The sequence below is a fragment of the Triturus cristatus genome, chromosome 3_2 (genome assembly GCF_964204655.1).
Source record: "Triturus cristatus chromosome 3_2, aTriCri1.1, whole genome shotgun sequence".
Classification (NCBI taxonomy): domain Eukaryota; kingdom Metazoa; phylum Chordata; class Amphibia; order Caudata; family Salamandridae; genus Triturus; species Triturus cristatus.
Window position 1 is genome coordinate 981,056,411 of NC_140584.1, and position 17,358 is coordinate 981,073,768.

The window sequence follows — 17,358 nt, forward strand, 5'->3', positions numbered from 1 at the left end:
CTTGAGCCAGAGGGATTTTGATCTATTACTCAAACCAGGACTCCCAGAGTGACTCCAAGAGATGCCTGCTGGTCTCAGAGACATAACAGATGCACAAACACATGAACCAGTGCCCAGGTTTAGCTGGAGTAAGCCCACTGACCCCCAAGTACTGCCACTCGGGTACTGGACCCTTGGTGTGGCCTCAGAGAGGCTGAATTTAAGATGTTGTGCTCTTCATGACTGCAAACAGGCCCATTGGTGCCAAAACCATGTTACTCACACAGCTTGCCAACGTGAAGTTCCGTCAGCTCAACCGTCCGTGCTACAGCATTGACTGCTCGCAGAGAGTGCCACTGCAAAGCTGCGGCCCGACTGTTCAAGTCAACAACAGGATATTTGGGCTACAGCAATGACTGTCCGCGACGCCCGAGCTGCTCTTCGCAATACATTGACGACCGTCTGCAATGCTTCTCTTCTCCTTGCGTCCCCCACCACCGTGAATAGGATTCTAGTCAATGGATAACTGTTCAGCAGGACAAATTGGTCTCTGTATCTGAACTGCACTCCATTGCAGTCAAGCTGAACTTGAGATTCTCTCCAGACCTCGCAGGAGCAGACAGCCTCGAGTGGCACTTTGGGCTTTTCGGCGCTATTTTCTCTTAAACTCTTTAAGAATTCTTAGATACAGTTCTACTGATTGGATTTGTGTCGTTTTGGTCTTGTTTTATTTATTACATTTTGCTCCATTTTTCTAAATTGGTGTGGGATTTTTCTTGTGCTGTATTTTAACTTTATTACTGTTTGAAGTGCTGCATACAAACTTTACACATTGCCTCTAAGCTAAGCCTGAATGCTCTGTGAAAAGGTACCAAAGGGCTGAGCACAGGTTAATTTGTGGTTTGCTTGTGCCTCACCCTTACAAGGACTGTCGTTGCTGCTTGAGTAGTGTGTCCCCACCCTTAAACAGTAACCCAATTTCTCACACTATAAACTAGTGCTAACTCATGAAATATGCTAAAAGTGGGGATTTCTAAGTATCAGAGGTAGGAGGGATGCATTGTTGAAAGCCTGGTGTACTGCGGATAGATTGAGCAATTTGCAAACAATACTCAAAACTGTACATACAAAAAAAGTAGCAAACAAGAAACTAAATGATCCATCTTGCAATCTGCGTAACATGAGAATACATTATCTTTATTATTTTGCTTAACATCAAAGATACATTTATATTTGAAATAATTAGGAATGCAAGGGTCTTGACAATTAGAGATTACCTTGTCCTTGTCGACTGGACTGCCCTTGGGTACAGTCTGTATCTTTTGTACACAGGCCTGCATCTGGAAGCTGCAATAAGAAAGAAAGTAGTTCAGTCATCAGGGCAGGTAGACAGTTTTTTGATGCCCGAGCAAAGTGACCCTTTGCACCGCCTCCCCAATCACAAGGGCAACAAATGCGGTGGAGGCAGGTCCAAGTCTTTATTTCCACTACAATTGATTCTGGAAAACAGTTCCTATATTAGCTTTCTTTGCAATTCTTTCCAATACCCTCCTATAGATAAGACCTACTTCCAAAACTCTGTTTTCTTTTATGCACTCAAGGCCGTCTTCAGCCAGGCTGGCGAACCAAAAGCAGTGCTGTAAAAAAAGCTCAAACCAGTTCTGTTCCCTTCGTCTCCTCATGTAATCTCCCTTTTTCATCCATCCATCCAACCATTTATCCATCCATCCATTCTCTCTCTTCTTTCTCTCTTTTCCCTCTCTGATCGCTTTCTCTCTACCTTCCCCATCCAGTGTTTGATTTGTAAAAGAATGAATACTGGTGCCCAAAGCTCTGCTCAGAAGCCCACTGCTGGTGCTATTAAATGTTGGTGTGCTGAATACCAAGACTGCGTAGTGTTAAATCCACCCCAAGCCTCTTTAATCCACTATCAGACACTCGCTGCCGCTTTATCTCACTCTTGCAGGTTCCTGATTTCCCCCTTTAAGACCAATTATCCGTCCTCTCTTCCTCGATTTTTGCGATTTTTGCAATTTGTTTTTCCCTCTCTTGCACTCAGTAAATGATTGATGCAGAACACTAAGCGCTGGTCCCCAAAACGGAGTGCTGGCGGGTCCCTCTGGCACCGACAAGCTCAAATTAAGCACTGCTCCCCTCGTTCCCTCCTGTCTTTTTGTCTCTCTTGAAGTCTCCCCATGTCTGCTGCAATTAAGCTTGGGTAGCAGGAGAACCTGAGAGGCATCAGGAACAGCCCTGGGTTTCCAAAACCGGCCTCCACTGGCTCCAACCCACTGGTGAAATGCACGATGGAATAGGTGGTCAGCCAGGGACATCTTAAGGATTTTGGGGGCCCTGGGCCAAGATATTTTGGGGGCCCCTGTTCAGAACAGCTTTGAATTTATGATCCAATTTGAGCCCCTGTTTCCCACGCAGTTTCTGCTTCCTCAGCTGCATTAGTGATCCAGTTTGCATCATAGGCATTAGTCTATATATTCCCGATGTAAACGGACGCAAGCAGCTGACAGCGGTAGGATTAAGTGTTTCCTGCCCTGCTATATTAATACTTTTTAAATTGTATATGTGTGGCTGAATTACTCTGTGCTTTTTAACAATTTCTCCTACCTACGCACACTTACACTTTTCTTGATTCTGCTTGCCTACAAATCCTTAGCTGCTTTGATATGCATCTTGCTTTTCCTCCAGTCCTGGTCCGCAGCGGCTGATACTCCGATTGTGCGGAGGGCTGGGGCTACTATCGGGCTCCTCACTTCTGGCAACGCAGTTTCCACTTCCTCAGCTGCGTTAGCGATCCAGTTTGCATCATATGCATTAGCCAAAATATTCCCGATGCAAACGAACAAACGCAGCGAGCGCGCCAAAGGCAAGCCTGTCTGTGCTGTGAGGCATCCCGGAGGCGTCCGGCGCCATCCATGCTGCCCATTTCCCCTCCGGTGAGTTTCTTCCACTATATTACAATAGAAAAAAACTGCTTAGCCTTAGGCGGCTACCATTATGTCAGTGTACAGCGGCTGATCCGAGCTTGGAGGTAGACTTTCGATGCAATAAGTGCAACTGGTCTCTCCTCCAGCCCAGGAATCTCACACCCAAGATCCTCCCACGCAACAATAAGTGTAAAAACAATAAGAAAATAGAGGACTTATAGGCCATCCTTTTAAATTGTCACTCTATGCGAAAGCATGAACCACACATTTCTGGCCTACTTATAGACGAACAGCCTAATTTTTTACTTCTCACTGAGACCTGACTGTCTGAAGCCTCCAACCCTACTATCACCTTGGCCATCCCTACGGGTTATAAAATCCTTAGGAGAGATTGGGAAGGGGGTGGTGTCGCCATAATTTACTATCAAAAACTAGACTGCTCTCCCATCCCGATGGAAAACATCGAGAGCGCAGAGTCCTTAGGCTTCCGCCGTACTTAATCACCCCATCATAGCACTGCTGGTTTTCTGATTTACAGACCTCCCAGTGCAATTGGAAATTTTATTACTACGCTTAATACAGCCACCACCTCCCTGGCCTTAAAATACAACAACTGACTTATTCTGGGAGATTTCAATATACATATGGACAATGGAAAAGACCCTCAAACAATTTCCTTGTTGAACACGCTGCAAGCCTGCAACACGTTTCCATCTATTTCTTCGGCCACCCATGAGAAGGGCCATACTCTAGACCAAATCTTTCACAACTTTGACATATCAGTAAGATTACTTCTTCCCATTATCTGGTCTGACCACCTCCTATTAAAATTCATCATTCCCAACTCTGCCACAGCCCTCGGGCTAACGCAGGGCAGAGGGACTCTAATTACAGGACGTTCCATAAAATATCCATCCCGATTTTTAGCAGAAGACCTCGGTCATTCCTCACCGAAGTTGGCTGGCTGCCCCGACTCGGACACCCTCTCAATAGATTCATGGCTCCGAACCAACATTGATGCAGTGGTACCAATTGTTTCCCGCTCCACAAAGAGTTCGGCCCCACTAGCTCCATGGTTTAATGATTCCCTCAGATCTAGCAAAAGAAATTGTAGAAAAATGGAACGGAAATGGCGTAAATCCTATCCACCTGAGGACAGGAAGGTGTATAAAGACAACTTAAAAGCTCATTACATTCTCCTGAAGGCAGCCAAGAAAAACGTCTTTCAAACCAAGATAGAAATTGCCCAAAATAAGAGTAAGGAAATCTTTAGTATAGTTAAATCCTTAACCGTCCCGAAAGCTGGCACAAAGGAAGGGCCATGCACGGAAGAATGGTCTAAGCAAATAGCTCAATTCGTCCTCAAAAAGATCTCCGTTATCCAACATGCCTTCACTAACAGCTCAGAGGAAGAACTGGCCTTCTACCTTGGTTCTAATAGCAAATTTCACCTCTTGGATCCTCCATCTTTACTAGCTTTGCCTGAGTTTCAGCTTGAAGAGTCACTGACCCTTCTCCAAAGCACTAAGTCTGTCTCTCCTACCGACCCATGTCCAGCGAATATCCTGAACCTATTAGCTCCCACCATAAACCCCACGGTAAACCAGCTCTTTAATGCTGCCCTCGCGTCAGGCAACATTCCGAAATTATGGAAGAATGCTAAGCTTCTTCCACTGATAAAAAAGGCTAAGGCCAAACCTACGAACCCTACCAACTACAGGGCAATCTCCCTTCTTCCGGCCCTCTCCAAAGTATTAGAGAAGCATGTAAACCAGGCTCTCCAAAAATACATTGAAGATGGGAAGCTCCTTCATGAGTCCCCATCCGGTTTTTAGGGCTAACTACAGTACGGAGACCGCTCTGCTGGAAGTGACTGAATTTTTCAAGGGTAAGCTGGACCAGGAAGGCAAGGCTGTTCTGATACTGCTCGATCTGTCGGTGGCCTTCGATACGGTCCCAGATGAGAGGCTCCTGGAGAGACTTGCTAACATTGGCCTGGGGGGGGACTGCCTTAATATGGATGTCATCCTTCTTGGCAAATAGGTCTCAGGACATGGTAATCCAGAAACACCTGACTGGAGCTCTTGGTGGACATAAGATCTGCCGTCCCTGCCCGCGGAAAAGGAGAAAATAAAAAACTTAGGAAATGTCATAGACAAGACACTCTCAATGTGCTTTCAAATCTAAAATCTAACTGGCGTTTGCTTTGGCATACTCTGGATGCTAAAAAAATTCCTGCCACTGTTACCGCTTGAGAGCAGAAAGATTGTTCTGCAGGCTCTGGGGACATCAAAGCTTGACTATGTCAACAGCTTGTATCTCAGTCTTCCCAAATTCCTTATCCAGCGCCTACAAGTGGTACAAAATGCGGCGGCCAGAGCCTTCCTGAGACCTAAACCCAGATCTAGTATGACCCCCTATTCTTAAGTCTCTACACTGGCTCCACATAAAAGAATGGATCGACTTCAAAGCGATGACCATCTTCTTTAAAACTTTCCCTGGCTCAGGAGCCGGCTACCTAAATAAGCGCCTTAATCGCTACACAACATGTAGACCCCTAAGATCTTCCAATGCCAACCTGGCCATCGTGTCTAAAATATGCCGTTCCCGCACTGGAGGCAGATCCCTCAGCATTCTAGGCGCAAAATTGTGGAATAGCCTACCTGAGTCTCTGAGACTAACCACAGACCTACTCTTTCAGGAAAAACCTGGCTTTTTAATAACTGATGGGTCTTTTACGCACATTTTCTTCCCGCTGTCAAGCGCCAGGACACTCTAGTCTGAGTAGCTGCACGATTTATTAAATACATTATTTCATTTCATTAGGGCCCTGACAGTGCAAAGGAACACTTGTTCAAATTCTAAGGGCCTTATTTATGAGGCCTTGCTTCACTTTTATGCTGCGGGTGCGTCACTTTTTGCGACGTACCGGCAGCGTAAAAAATGTGCCATGTTGCCCCCTATGTACAAAGAGGCGCATCTAGACAGATGCATCACTTTGTAAACCCCTGCACCACATTGTACCTGTGCCAGGTATAATGTATGCAGGGTGGGTGTTGCCCCGCAAAAAGCTTTGTAGAAGTGACGCATTGAAATCTATGAGAACTCAGTGCGCCACTTCTAGGACGCCATTGCGTCAATGTCTTACACTTGCCTCACAGCAGGTGTAAGACTGATGCAGGCAAGCCCCATGTGAAAGGACACATTGCTGGAGTTGCGTCTATTTTCAGACATACCCCAGCAATGCATCACTTTTGCGCCTACAGATATGTCAGAAATAATGACGTATCTGTAACTCCTTGCACATTATGCATCATACAGTAAATATGACGCATCCATCATGCGATGCATCTCTTCTCATAAATAAGGCCCTAAACGTGTTTACATCTAATGTTCAGGGATAGTTATGTGTGTTTTCAATATTGTAACACAGCAGCAGCTCACCAATATTACTGCATATAATTTCTTTGATGCCCTCCCATTTCTTATATATTAGGCATTGTTTTGATCTAAAAGAAACTTTTTTTATGTATATTGCATGAAACCAGCACAACATTTCTCTGCAAAATGGCTGTACTAGACTCTCACACATCAGGTACATAAAAAAGAAATTAAAGGAAAACAGTATTTAAAACAATCTGTTTAAGCAATATTCAAGGTCATTGGGGCAAAACTCTCGAGAACGGAGCCGACTGTCAGGGGGCTCCCTGAAAGGCTGGGGCCCTGGGCCAGAGCCCACTTTGCCCCTGCATTAAAACGTCTCTGTGGTCAGCAGGAGCCTGTTTTCAGCACTTAGACATCCTTGTGCATTCTTCCCTTCCTTAAAGCTCAATCAAGAGAATGGTCAATAACAAGGATTCCAGCGACAATCAGTGACACTCTGCACAGCTCTTGGTTTCCAGCTCAGCAGTTCCTGATCTCCAGAGATGCTAGTGAACCTGCCAATTAGACAGGGGCCCAGGCTTAGCTACCTCTTCATACTTATAACACAACAAATGTATTTGTAATGTGAATGGTCACTCATGGGCCCTGGTGCTGTATAACAGATGTTTCTTGCTACTCAATGCAACAGTATCATCCTTGGAAGGAAGAAAGGCTGAGTGGTACTGCCAGGATTGAAACTTGCAAAAATTGGCATAACAAAACATAATGGGCCCTCCCCTTCAGACTCACATATCTCACAGATACTCACAGGCCTGGGCTAAAAGGGACCCTTTAAAGGTGGAGGCCCCCGCACCAGAGGGTCTGCAGTGGCCTGTGCTACGCAGGTCCTTGTGACCATGGGGTCAAGCACAGATCCCTGCAGGGACTGCATTAGTCCACTGAGCTACCATACTCAGTCTTCTGGGGCATGTTATGTTTATCAAGGTGTCTACGTATCCATTTGGTAAATTAGGTCATATTATGCGGTCTATATATCAGTCACTAGGTGACGACAGGTCCAGGTTTAACATTTGAACACAGAGAGCTGCGTGCTCTTTCTACAGATGAAAGTAGCACTTTCGATTCTAAGGGCCTTATTTTGACTTTGGCAGTCTCAGAGCGGGGCCACCACACCGCCCCCCTGCTCCGAGACCGCCAAAACCAAATAAAACCGCCTGCCAGTGTACAACTTTTAAAGTCTCTGGCGGGCAGTTCTTTGACAGTCCCACGGCGGTGCCTTTGAAATAGGCACTGTAATGGGAGAGTCCAATACATTTTCTGCAGGGAATAGACTGTCAAGTCCATGCCTTGCAGTAACTGGGATGCACGCACGCCATGGCACAGAGGCAACAGGGTGACCTATAGGGCCCCTTTGTTTGCTCACCCCATACTTTTCATGGCGGGCTCACTGTCATGAAAACTGTGGCGTGAGGAAACTAGTAATATGCTTTGCTTACTACCAGACTCACACTGCTGCCAGGGATCACTGATATCTGGTGACAGCAGTGGTTCTGTGGTGGTCCAACCAGCATAGTCAGAATATTGCAGGTGGACCGTCGGTCTGGCCATCCACAGACAGCAACCACGACTACACCGGTCCAATAGACCGCCATAGTCGTAATAAGGCCATAACCAATGACTACCCTCCTGGCCTGAGATGTTTGGTAGGACATTGAAATTTTGTTATGCTAATAGTTCAGATTTTGTGTTCACCGAGGAAGTGTCTATTTACCCACCCCCGCTAAATAGTACAAAATATCTGCTATTCACCAGCGGCCTGCAAAAAAGTACACAATCTCTGCTGCTTAGCCGGCCATGGATTAAGCAGTAGAGATAATGTCCAATATGACCAGTGGTCAGAATAGACGACAGCTCAACTGCAGCCAGGTTTGTGGCCCACGAGGGCAGATTGTCTCAGTTGCAGCAGGAAGCGGAGGTCTTGTCAGCTAAAGTGGAGGGTGCTGAGGGTCGCTACCATCGTAACAATGTATGATTGGTGGGAGTGTCAGAGAGGGCAGAGGAACCATCAGCAGAGCTGTTTGTGGAGCAGGTACTGGGGGATGAGATCCTGACATGGGTCTCAGTGGAAAGGGCGCACAGGGTCCTGGGGAGGACCCTGGCACCATCTAGACCTATTGTGGCTCACTTGCTCAACTTCAGAGATCAAGACAAGATATTGCAACTGGTTTGCTCTCACAGGCCTTAGAGATTGAGGATAGCCCGGTGAGCATTTATTTGAACTACACCATGCTGGTTCAGCGCCAGCTGAAGAGTTTCCTAGCAGTCAAAAGGCACTTGCAGCACCTCAACCTCAAATATGCCCTTTTATTCTTGGGTCGCCTCAGAGTCAAGGCGGATAATGCTACTCACTTCTTTAGTCAGGGGAAGGATATTTTGGAACTGATTAGAACGGCAGGGCCATTCAACTCTACAGGACCGGAGAGGCTAACAGTTCTTGGATTGGCAAACCCAGCAGTTACGACGGCATCCATGCAGGAGACCCAGGGCAACACCCACCAAAGTCGAGGCACAGAGGGAAAGGGAGAAGGTGATAGCGGAGCTGCAGCAGGGCATGTTGCAGCCTTCCAGGAACAGGTGGGAATTCCTTGGCAGTGATGTCGACAAGTCTGTAGTGGAATTAATGGAGTCAGAAGTGTACACAGAGAAGTGAGACCTTCCGAGGGACACCCCCATGATGGCTGATGAGATTGTTTGAGGTGCCAATGCCAGGGATGCTAAAAGAAGGACTCAGTGTGGGTTCAGGAGAGGGCGGGTGCCACATGACTGGGATATAGGGTTCGATTCAAGCTGAACCAGCTGGGCTGAGCACGCAAGACCCCTCATCGTACGTGCTAGAGACGATAGCAAGCAAAACACAAATTTGGGAGGGCGCCAGGTGCCTCGAGCGTTGGGGAAGCCGGTAGTTGTATACTTGCGGCACAAGCCAACAGCGAGGGTGGTGAGAGGGGGCGGTTGATAGGAGCTGCGTTGGTTGAAGCTGGGCGTGAGGTACACAGGTGGGTAGACAGGGTTGGGCGGGTGCAGTTGGTCTATGGACACTTCTATATATGGGCCCACAAATATTAGGTGGGGGCACCTCCCTTAGGGTCCTTTCTTGGAACGTGAATGGGCTGGGGAACACAATGGAGACAGGGATGGTCCTCTGCTACTTGATCTGGCACTCCCCGATTTGATTCTGTTGCAGGAAACACACATGTAGGATTCCCATCACGACTTTCTAGGAAGGAGAAGGTACAAGACTCAGCCTCATTCAGCCTATTCTGACGGAGCCAGGGGGTGGGAATTCTGGTCCAGAGATCTGCCCCCTTTCAAGTTACAAAAACATGGGCAGATCCTTCAGGTTATTGGGTGGCTGTGGGGGGTATTTGGAATCGGCAGCCTCTGATTATGGACTACGGGTCTACAGGGCCAGGGCTTGGAGGAATTGGGGAAATGGATTACTGAATGTCCAAAGGCAATGCAGGTGATTGAAGGATCCCAATTTGGCCCTTCATGGGGGAGATAGATCGCATTGTGCACTGGGGGGGGGGGGGGGGGAGGAGGACAGAAACAACCCACGCCTCTGCTCATTTTTTGTGGGCCTTTGAACTGGAGGATCTATGGCGGGCCATCCACCCAGGGGATAAACAGTTCTCCCATGCAGCCAATGCGTCCTGCTTGTTGGCATTGCTCGATTATTTTCTGGTGCTGGGGGTTGCAATGCCACAGATATAGGAACATGTGCTACCTGCCAAGGGGGATTTCGGACCACTTCCCAATCACCACTGAATTGTGGACGCCCGGAGCTCGAATAAGCCCTGGTTGGCACCCGGACCCTTGGAGCTCACTGACTGGTATAACAGGTGCTCTCTTGCAGATATGACTAGCCAGTTGTAGCAAGAGAATGAGGGCTTGGTAACCTCAGGGGTAGTTCTATGGGAGGCCTATAAGACTGTGGCAGGGGCCATATGATAGCGCATGGGGCAGGGAAAAAGCGAGAGCGACGGCACAAGGTGGAGGAATTGGAGCAGGAAATGACAGAGGGTTTTTGCAGCATGTCCAGAAATGGGGCAAGCACGGACACTAGCCTGTTTGAGGAAGGAATAAAGACGTATAGTCCACCAGGACGTGAGGGCATTATATAGGTCATGACAGAGTAGACGTTATGAGACTGGGAACAAGGCAGGAAATATACTGGTGTAGTTGGACAATAAAGGAGGAGGGCCAAAAATGGATTGAGGCAGTTTGCGTACAGCACGTGTACTTGGCAGAATCACCGGTAGCTAAAGCTCAGACTTTCACACAATCTATACAGCGGTTGTATAGATCTCCCTCTCCCAGACTGAGACTGCAGATATGCATAAGTTTGTGTGACCTCTCGGCGGCTCAATTGAGTAGGGTGGCCAGGTGCGCAATAGAAGTAGCTATCAAAGAGAGACAGATTGCGGAGGCCTTGGCCCAACTATAAAGTGGGAAGTCCACAGCCCTAATGGATTTCCCCCCAAATGTTTTAAATGCGTTAAGAGTAAAGTGATTAAACCCCTCCATGCCATGTACTGCAAGGCCCTGACCCAGGACAACCGGTGTTAAATCTTAGGCAAGCTCAGACAGCGCTGCTTCAAAAACCTGGCAAGACAGCAGAAGACTGGGCCTTGTATAGGCCAATCTCCCCCTTGAATGTGGAAACAAAGGTGCTTTCAAAGGTCTTAGCGAACTGCCTCTTGCAGGTGGTTGACATAGTGGTGGCCCTGGATCAATCTGGCTTAGGTCCACATGGCATAATCTCTAGAGGCTCTTTGGCAGCCTCGCTAGGAGGTCTTAGATGCAGGAGCCAGTGATACTCCTGGCATTGGATGCCAATAAGGTGTTCAATTCAATGGAATGACCTTACTTGATGACCTTTCTGGAGCTCATAGTACTGAGGATGGATGCGTCTTCTCTACTACAAGCTGTCAGTGAGGGTACGTGGGAATGGGAAGTTGTCGACAGCATTTGATCTCACTTTATGCCGATGATGTTTTGCTCTATCAGCCAACCTGGACTAGTCCCTGTCGAGAGCTATGGAGATACTGCAAACCTTTGGGCAGTTAACCGAGATAACCATTTACTGGGGGAAATCTATCATATTTCCGTTTACCTTATTGACACCGTGGAGTGTGTAGCCCACGCCGCTCATATGGACCAACGTTGGCTTTACTTACCTGAGAATATACATGAGCACGGATGGCAAACTGCTTTACGTCAATAATGTGGGGCAGATCCTACGGAACTTCCGCAGGGATATGGAACACTTGCGTCAGCTCCCTCTCTCAATGATGTGTAGGGTGGCCTTATACAAGATAAAATACCCCCCCAAATACCTCTATGTGTTGCAGGATCTGCTATTCGAGGTCCCCAACAGATTCTTCTTGGCATTGGAGGCGGGACTTCGGTCCCGTTTGAGGGATGGGGTGATACACAGATTGCCCTCAGAACATTGGCAAGGAGGCCAATGGACGGGGGAACTGCCCTGCCTGATATAAGCTGTACGACTGGGTGGCCCATCTCCTGCCAGTCAATAACTGGTCTTTGCAGACCAGAGGGACCAGGCCGTGATGGTGGATCTGTGGGCACAGGCACCCTGTGGTTTCGCAAGATAGCTTTACGATACAGGGAGTTTGGTGACCCTTCCGGAGCAGACCACTGGGTGATCAGAGCCTGGAAAAGTGCGACACGGTAGATACACAATGAAGACACCATTGTGGGATTCAAGAAGGCTAGCGGAGCTTTAAGGGAGCTCACCCTCCTGGGCGTGTTGGGGGGGGAGCTAACCCTGGACAGATACACACTCAGATCTCAACTTTGAGAGACAGTGTATCCAATATGGAATGGTGTAAACAGGCAGAGGAGCCGATATACCGGGTTGGGGGCTGCTGTCGTGTAGTTCCTGGGACCCCCCAGGACCTGCGCATTTTGGATGACCTAAACAGAGGGCTTGGTGTGCAGACAGACTCTGGACACCTCCACAGGATGAGTCAGCCATTAGACCAGCTAGCTCTACAGTGCCACTACTACCACCCTGTATTCTACAGCGGTGTAGGTAGTTTCTGGCAACCACTGAACATGACAACCCTGATTCCTCAGGTATCGTGGGAAAAAATCAGGTATCTTTCGCTCAGTCACTCGTGCTTACTTTTCTCAGAATACACATAGGAATAGTTTCAATAATTATTTATTGGTCAAGCACCAGTCTAGTATGAAACATGTTAGCTGCAACAATCAAAAGACAGGAGCAGACAAATGTAATCGCTAGTACCATAGTGTGAATAAGATGAATAAAAACATATTTAAAACAATAGCATTGACATACTCCTACGATGCCTAGCCTACCTAAATGTACCTGGCCTAGGTATGTGGGTGAAGCCTGTGAATGTAAATGTCAGGATAGGTCCTTATAGAGCCTAATGGAGCCAAGAATCCCTGGGGAACCACTAACCCTTCACCTGATGTTTCTGAATGATGGACCCTATCTCTGCCTCGAGGAAGGCAGATCTCTGCTTGCTGAAGGATCAGCCTGCAGAGTCTCAGTCCAGCCTGGAAGGAATTCTCCTCTCTCTTCTGTAAGGGGGAGTGATGGTCTTTTATACTAAAGTGGTCACTCCAGGGTTTTTCCAGAATCAATATGTTTTTAAAACATTCACTAATCCTTTGCTAATCCTTTTCTAAACAAAAACACACATGCACAGCTGTCTGTTGGCCATGGATGAAAAAGTGGCGACCCTTATACAGTTTAAATCTACCGTGCCTGGGGACATGTTTATGTATGTCAGGTACAGGGATTAAGATAGGATACAGAGAGCTTGGTTGTAGAAGAGACAGAAGTAAGCTACTAGGTAAAAGGTCACCTGTGTTTAGGACCGTTATGTCGTGTGATGGGACACAATGTATGTAATCAGTATGTATATGATGGGACTATCCTAAAGAACATGACACTACCCCCATTAATTTGTTAAGATTTGGGACCCATGGTTAGAGGGGGAGGATGGGTGAAGGCAAGGGCCCCCATGAAGGAAATTCTGGAGGGAATGGAAGCTGGCAGCTTGAACAACTGGGGGGTGAAGGGGTTAAGCCTCTGGGGTTCGGGCTCTAGAGGTCTATGAACCCAAGATTGGAAGTGCACTGCCATGGAACGGAGTATTGCTTTATTAGTATTATATATCCTGTATATTGATACACTGCAGCGACCAGGGGGGTTGGGTTGCTTTATATCATATTACATATGTTTTATATTTATGCCACAACAAAATAATAAAAATAATTTACGACTAAAAATAGCACTATGACAGTGCGATGGGTGGGGGAGTGGGGTGGGGGGTGGTGTTATGTTTTTTTAAGGGAGGGGACTGCTTTGGTTCTGCATGTCTCTTTTGTAGTCTGTATACGATACTTCATGAGAAAAATGTCAAAGCTGGTATGTTGTCTTTTGATATGGTTGAAGTCTCAGGGTCACAGAGCTTCGCTGGGTGTGTCTTTGACGAATAAAATTTGTTTACAAAAAAAAAAAAAGCCCTATGGGCACCGAGACCAGGGTGAGAAGTCTCAGGAGGGCCAGGAGGAATGACGAACAAAGGGATCTCGACCCAGTGGCAAAGGGCCTAAAAGAACAGAAGGACCTGAGGTAGACAGAGCAGAAGGCCCTGGACAATAACAACAAGAAGGGCTATAAGGGCCTATGTGCGCTGACCAGGACGAGAGGGATGAGGACAATGAGGGCCAGGAGTAGCTGACTCAAGTAGACAAACCAAAGAGGATGAGTACCGGGATTCCAAGGGAGAGAAGGATCAGTGACAGGAGAACCAAGACCACAGACCTCACATCATGTGGCACTAAGGGGCCAGAAGCAAAAGGACCAGTACCAGGAAAATGGTAACAAGAAAGGACCACGGGGGGGGGGGGCGTGGCCAGGCGCCGACAGCGATGGCTGCTTAGTTCTTGAGCTCCGTTGAGCTACCTGTGCTGCCCGCAAAATCCGCCCAAATATCCGATCTGCAGGTACCGGAGCAGCTGCGCTGCCTTCCTGAAGGGAGGCGCGCTCGACAGAGGCCAGAAGAGGCGCCCGGCGAGTGAGGGGGCGATCGGCGGCCGCATCGGCTAGTGCGGCGCCGGCATCCGCGATCGGCTGGAGCCTGAAGCGCGGGCCAGCCGCAACTCGAGGTCCCGGCTTGAGGCCTGTATCGCCGGCGGGGCTGCGGCGTGGATCGCGATCGCAGTCGGACTACTGCAGGAGAGAGTGCGGCCTGGAGACAGCGCTGCGGGGGGGCTGAGCTCACGGAGGTCCGGCGGGAGCGGATTGCCTCCGCGCGCTGAGCCCACGGACGCGGATCGAAGCACGTGGCAGGCCCGGCATTGGAGGTGGTGCCGCGCATCAGCGGAGGCAACGCTCCGGGCTGGGAGCGGTGATGAGAGTGCCATGGTCCTAGCACTCGGGCCCTGAAGAGCTCCGCGGCCGTGGAGCAAGGCTGCGACAGAGGCTGACATCGGAGACAGCAGGGTAGCTACGAAGGTGAGGCCTGCACTGGACTCGACGGGTAAGGAGCCCCACATCCGAGCGGACGCAGACCGGGCGGGGTGGCGGAGACGAGAGTGAGCAGGCCCTGGCACACGGACTCGGTGGGCCGCTGCGACCCTCGGAATATGGCAGCCAGGGAGGAAGCGACCGGAGGCAGTGAGCCGCTTTGAGGGGGGCCTGCCCAGGGGTGAGGCGCGACCGGACCAGCCATCCCGCAATTCAGCGCCCAGCATTTGGGGGTCCCCGCGAGTGACTCACCCCGGCGGCTGGCGCCCACGAGGGGCACAGGTGGCCGACGCTCGGAGCAAGGAAGCGGCTGCTGATCGAGCCACGAGGGCGACGCCGGCCGTGGAAGCGGCGCTGTGCGCTGGCCCGGGCGGCGAGGGGATGCGCCGCGGGGCCCGGGGCCCTGGCTTACGCCCGGACTGGGGCACGTCCTTGGCAGAGCGGCGGACCACTGTAGACATGCGCCCAAAGACGGGGAAACCCTCGCAAACCAACAAGCTGGACAAGTATGCAGTGCCCACTGGTCCGGCGCTCCCCGGGGTACCGGCGGATGCCGCGGCGGGGAAGGCGGAACCCTCCCTGACCTCCATTATGACCGCCATACAGACACTGGGAACGAACCTTGAGACCAAAATGGACAAGATCTCGATCGAGGTCAACCTACTGCGCGCGGACCTTGGAAAGACTACAGAGCGGTCGAAAGCCAACGAGACGGACATTAAGGCCCTGCAGGCATCAGAGCGGCGACTGGAGGGCCGCATCAATAAGCTAGTCTCCCAGCACCGCCAAATGGCCCTGCGGCTCGAGGATCAAGAAGGGAGGGCGAGACGAAGCAATATCCGCGTCGTGGGTGTGCCAGAGGGAATGGAAGGGGGCAGTGTAGAGCTCTTCCTCGAGGACCTCATCCTCCACCACTTGAAGCCCGGAAGGCTTTCGAAGCTTTTCACGATTGAGCGGGCTCACCGGGCCCCGATCCCTAAGCCCCGGCCGGGGGCCCCGCCTAGGACAATTATCACCAAGATCCTGAACTACCGGGACGCCATCCTGCAAAAGGCCAGGCGGAAAGGGGATCTCCAACGCGAGGGGGCCACCATCAGATTCTTCCCTGACTTCACGCTCCGGGTACAGCAGGAGCGCCGCTCGTTCCTGGGCGTCAAGGCAGCGCTCAGGGAGCGAGGGATTAAATACATGATGTTCTTCCCCGCTAAACTGAAGATCATCGCAGAGGGCAAGTCGCACTTCACCTCGCCGGGAGTGGCTGGACGCGGCGCAGACGGAGGGCCACGGCGGGCGCGACCGCCCGCCCCGGGTGGTGGAGGCATCCCCCGGCTCGATGGGGGACGGAGTGGGGAGAGCGGAACAGAGCCAGGGGTCGTGGCGGTCCAGATCGAACAGTCCACGATGGGACTCTTCCCCCGGACGCGGTGAAGGGCTGAACATTCTGTCCACGGCAGCAGGCCGCAACGAACAGTAAAGTATTTGACCAGAACTGTGGACCGGAAGGGGCGGCAGGGAGGTGGAGTGGATGAGAATGCTTCCCCCTCCCCCCCCCCTCTTTAGTGATTTTTTTTAGTTAAGTAGTTCTTATTGAAGATAAAAACACACAGGATAAGCAATACAAATTAAACCAGTAGGAGTAAGTAAATTGTAAAACATGTCAGCAAATATAGAAGGTGCCTATACAATAAGCTAATACTACGGAAGGATTTTTAATGACACTGAGATGGTCCCTAACTTGCCTTGCACATTTGATGGTGTAATACTGCGGGTGGCATAGTGTTGGCGGCGGCTGGAGTTGGCGCCGGCCTCAGTTTTTCCCTAACAAAGTTTTTCCGGGGAGGGTGGCTACTCTCTCCGGGTTGGGCTGGGCGACAGGCGCTCTGCTAATTGGGGTAGTGGGTAGTTTCAGGCCCGCGGAGCAGGGGGCAGGGAGGGGGGTGGGGGGCATTGTTTGGGGAAAAGTTCCAGTGGCTGCAGGGGAGTTATGGCAAACGCCGGAGGTTGGGCCACTTGAGTTGGCCTTAATTGAGATGTTTAAAGTTGAGGGTTGCGGGGGGGTGGGTGGGAGGGGGGGGGATGTTGTATGGTTGTTATGGTCACACACTGATGGTCGCTGGGGGACGGCGGACAGCGCCGGGGCACGAGGACGGGCGGAGATCTACATTAGGGACTATGGCTAGGAGCGGGAGGGAGGGCCTTAGGCTCCTTAGTTGGAATGTCAACGGGCTGGGGGATGGGCTTAAACGTACCTTTGTCATGCAGTTCATTAAACGCCACCTCCCAGATGTAGTGCTCTTACAGGAAACGCACTTGATGGGGAACACGTGTCAGGCCCTCAATAGATTTGGATATACCCTAGCGGTGAACTCCGGCTTCACCTCTGGCTCGAGGGGAGTGGGGATCCTGCTGCATCGTTCCTTGCCCTTATAAATTGACCGTACGGAAATGGACCCTCTGGGG

At 50.1% G+C, this 17,358-nt stretch overlaps 1 protein-coding gene across 3 annotated transcripts in view; it reads right to left on the reverse strand.

Moving 5' to 3' along the window:
• LOC146858930 (P2X purinoceptor 1-like) overlaps positions 1-17,358 on the reverse strand; it is a 725,716-nt gene that overhangs the window by 309,242 nt on the left and 399,116 nt on the right. For all 3 annotated transcript variants that reach the window (XM_085649572.1, XM_085649574.1, XM_085649573.1), the window contains exon 4: positions 1,257-1,326. In XM_085649572.1, coding sequence (XP_085505698.1) covers positions 1,257-1,326 — 70 coding nt within the window. The remainder of the gene's footprint in view (positions 1-1,256; positions 1,327-17,358) is intronic.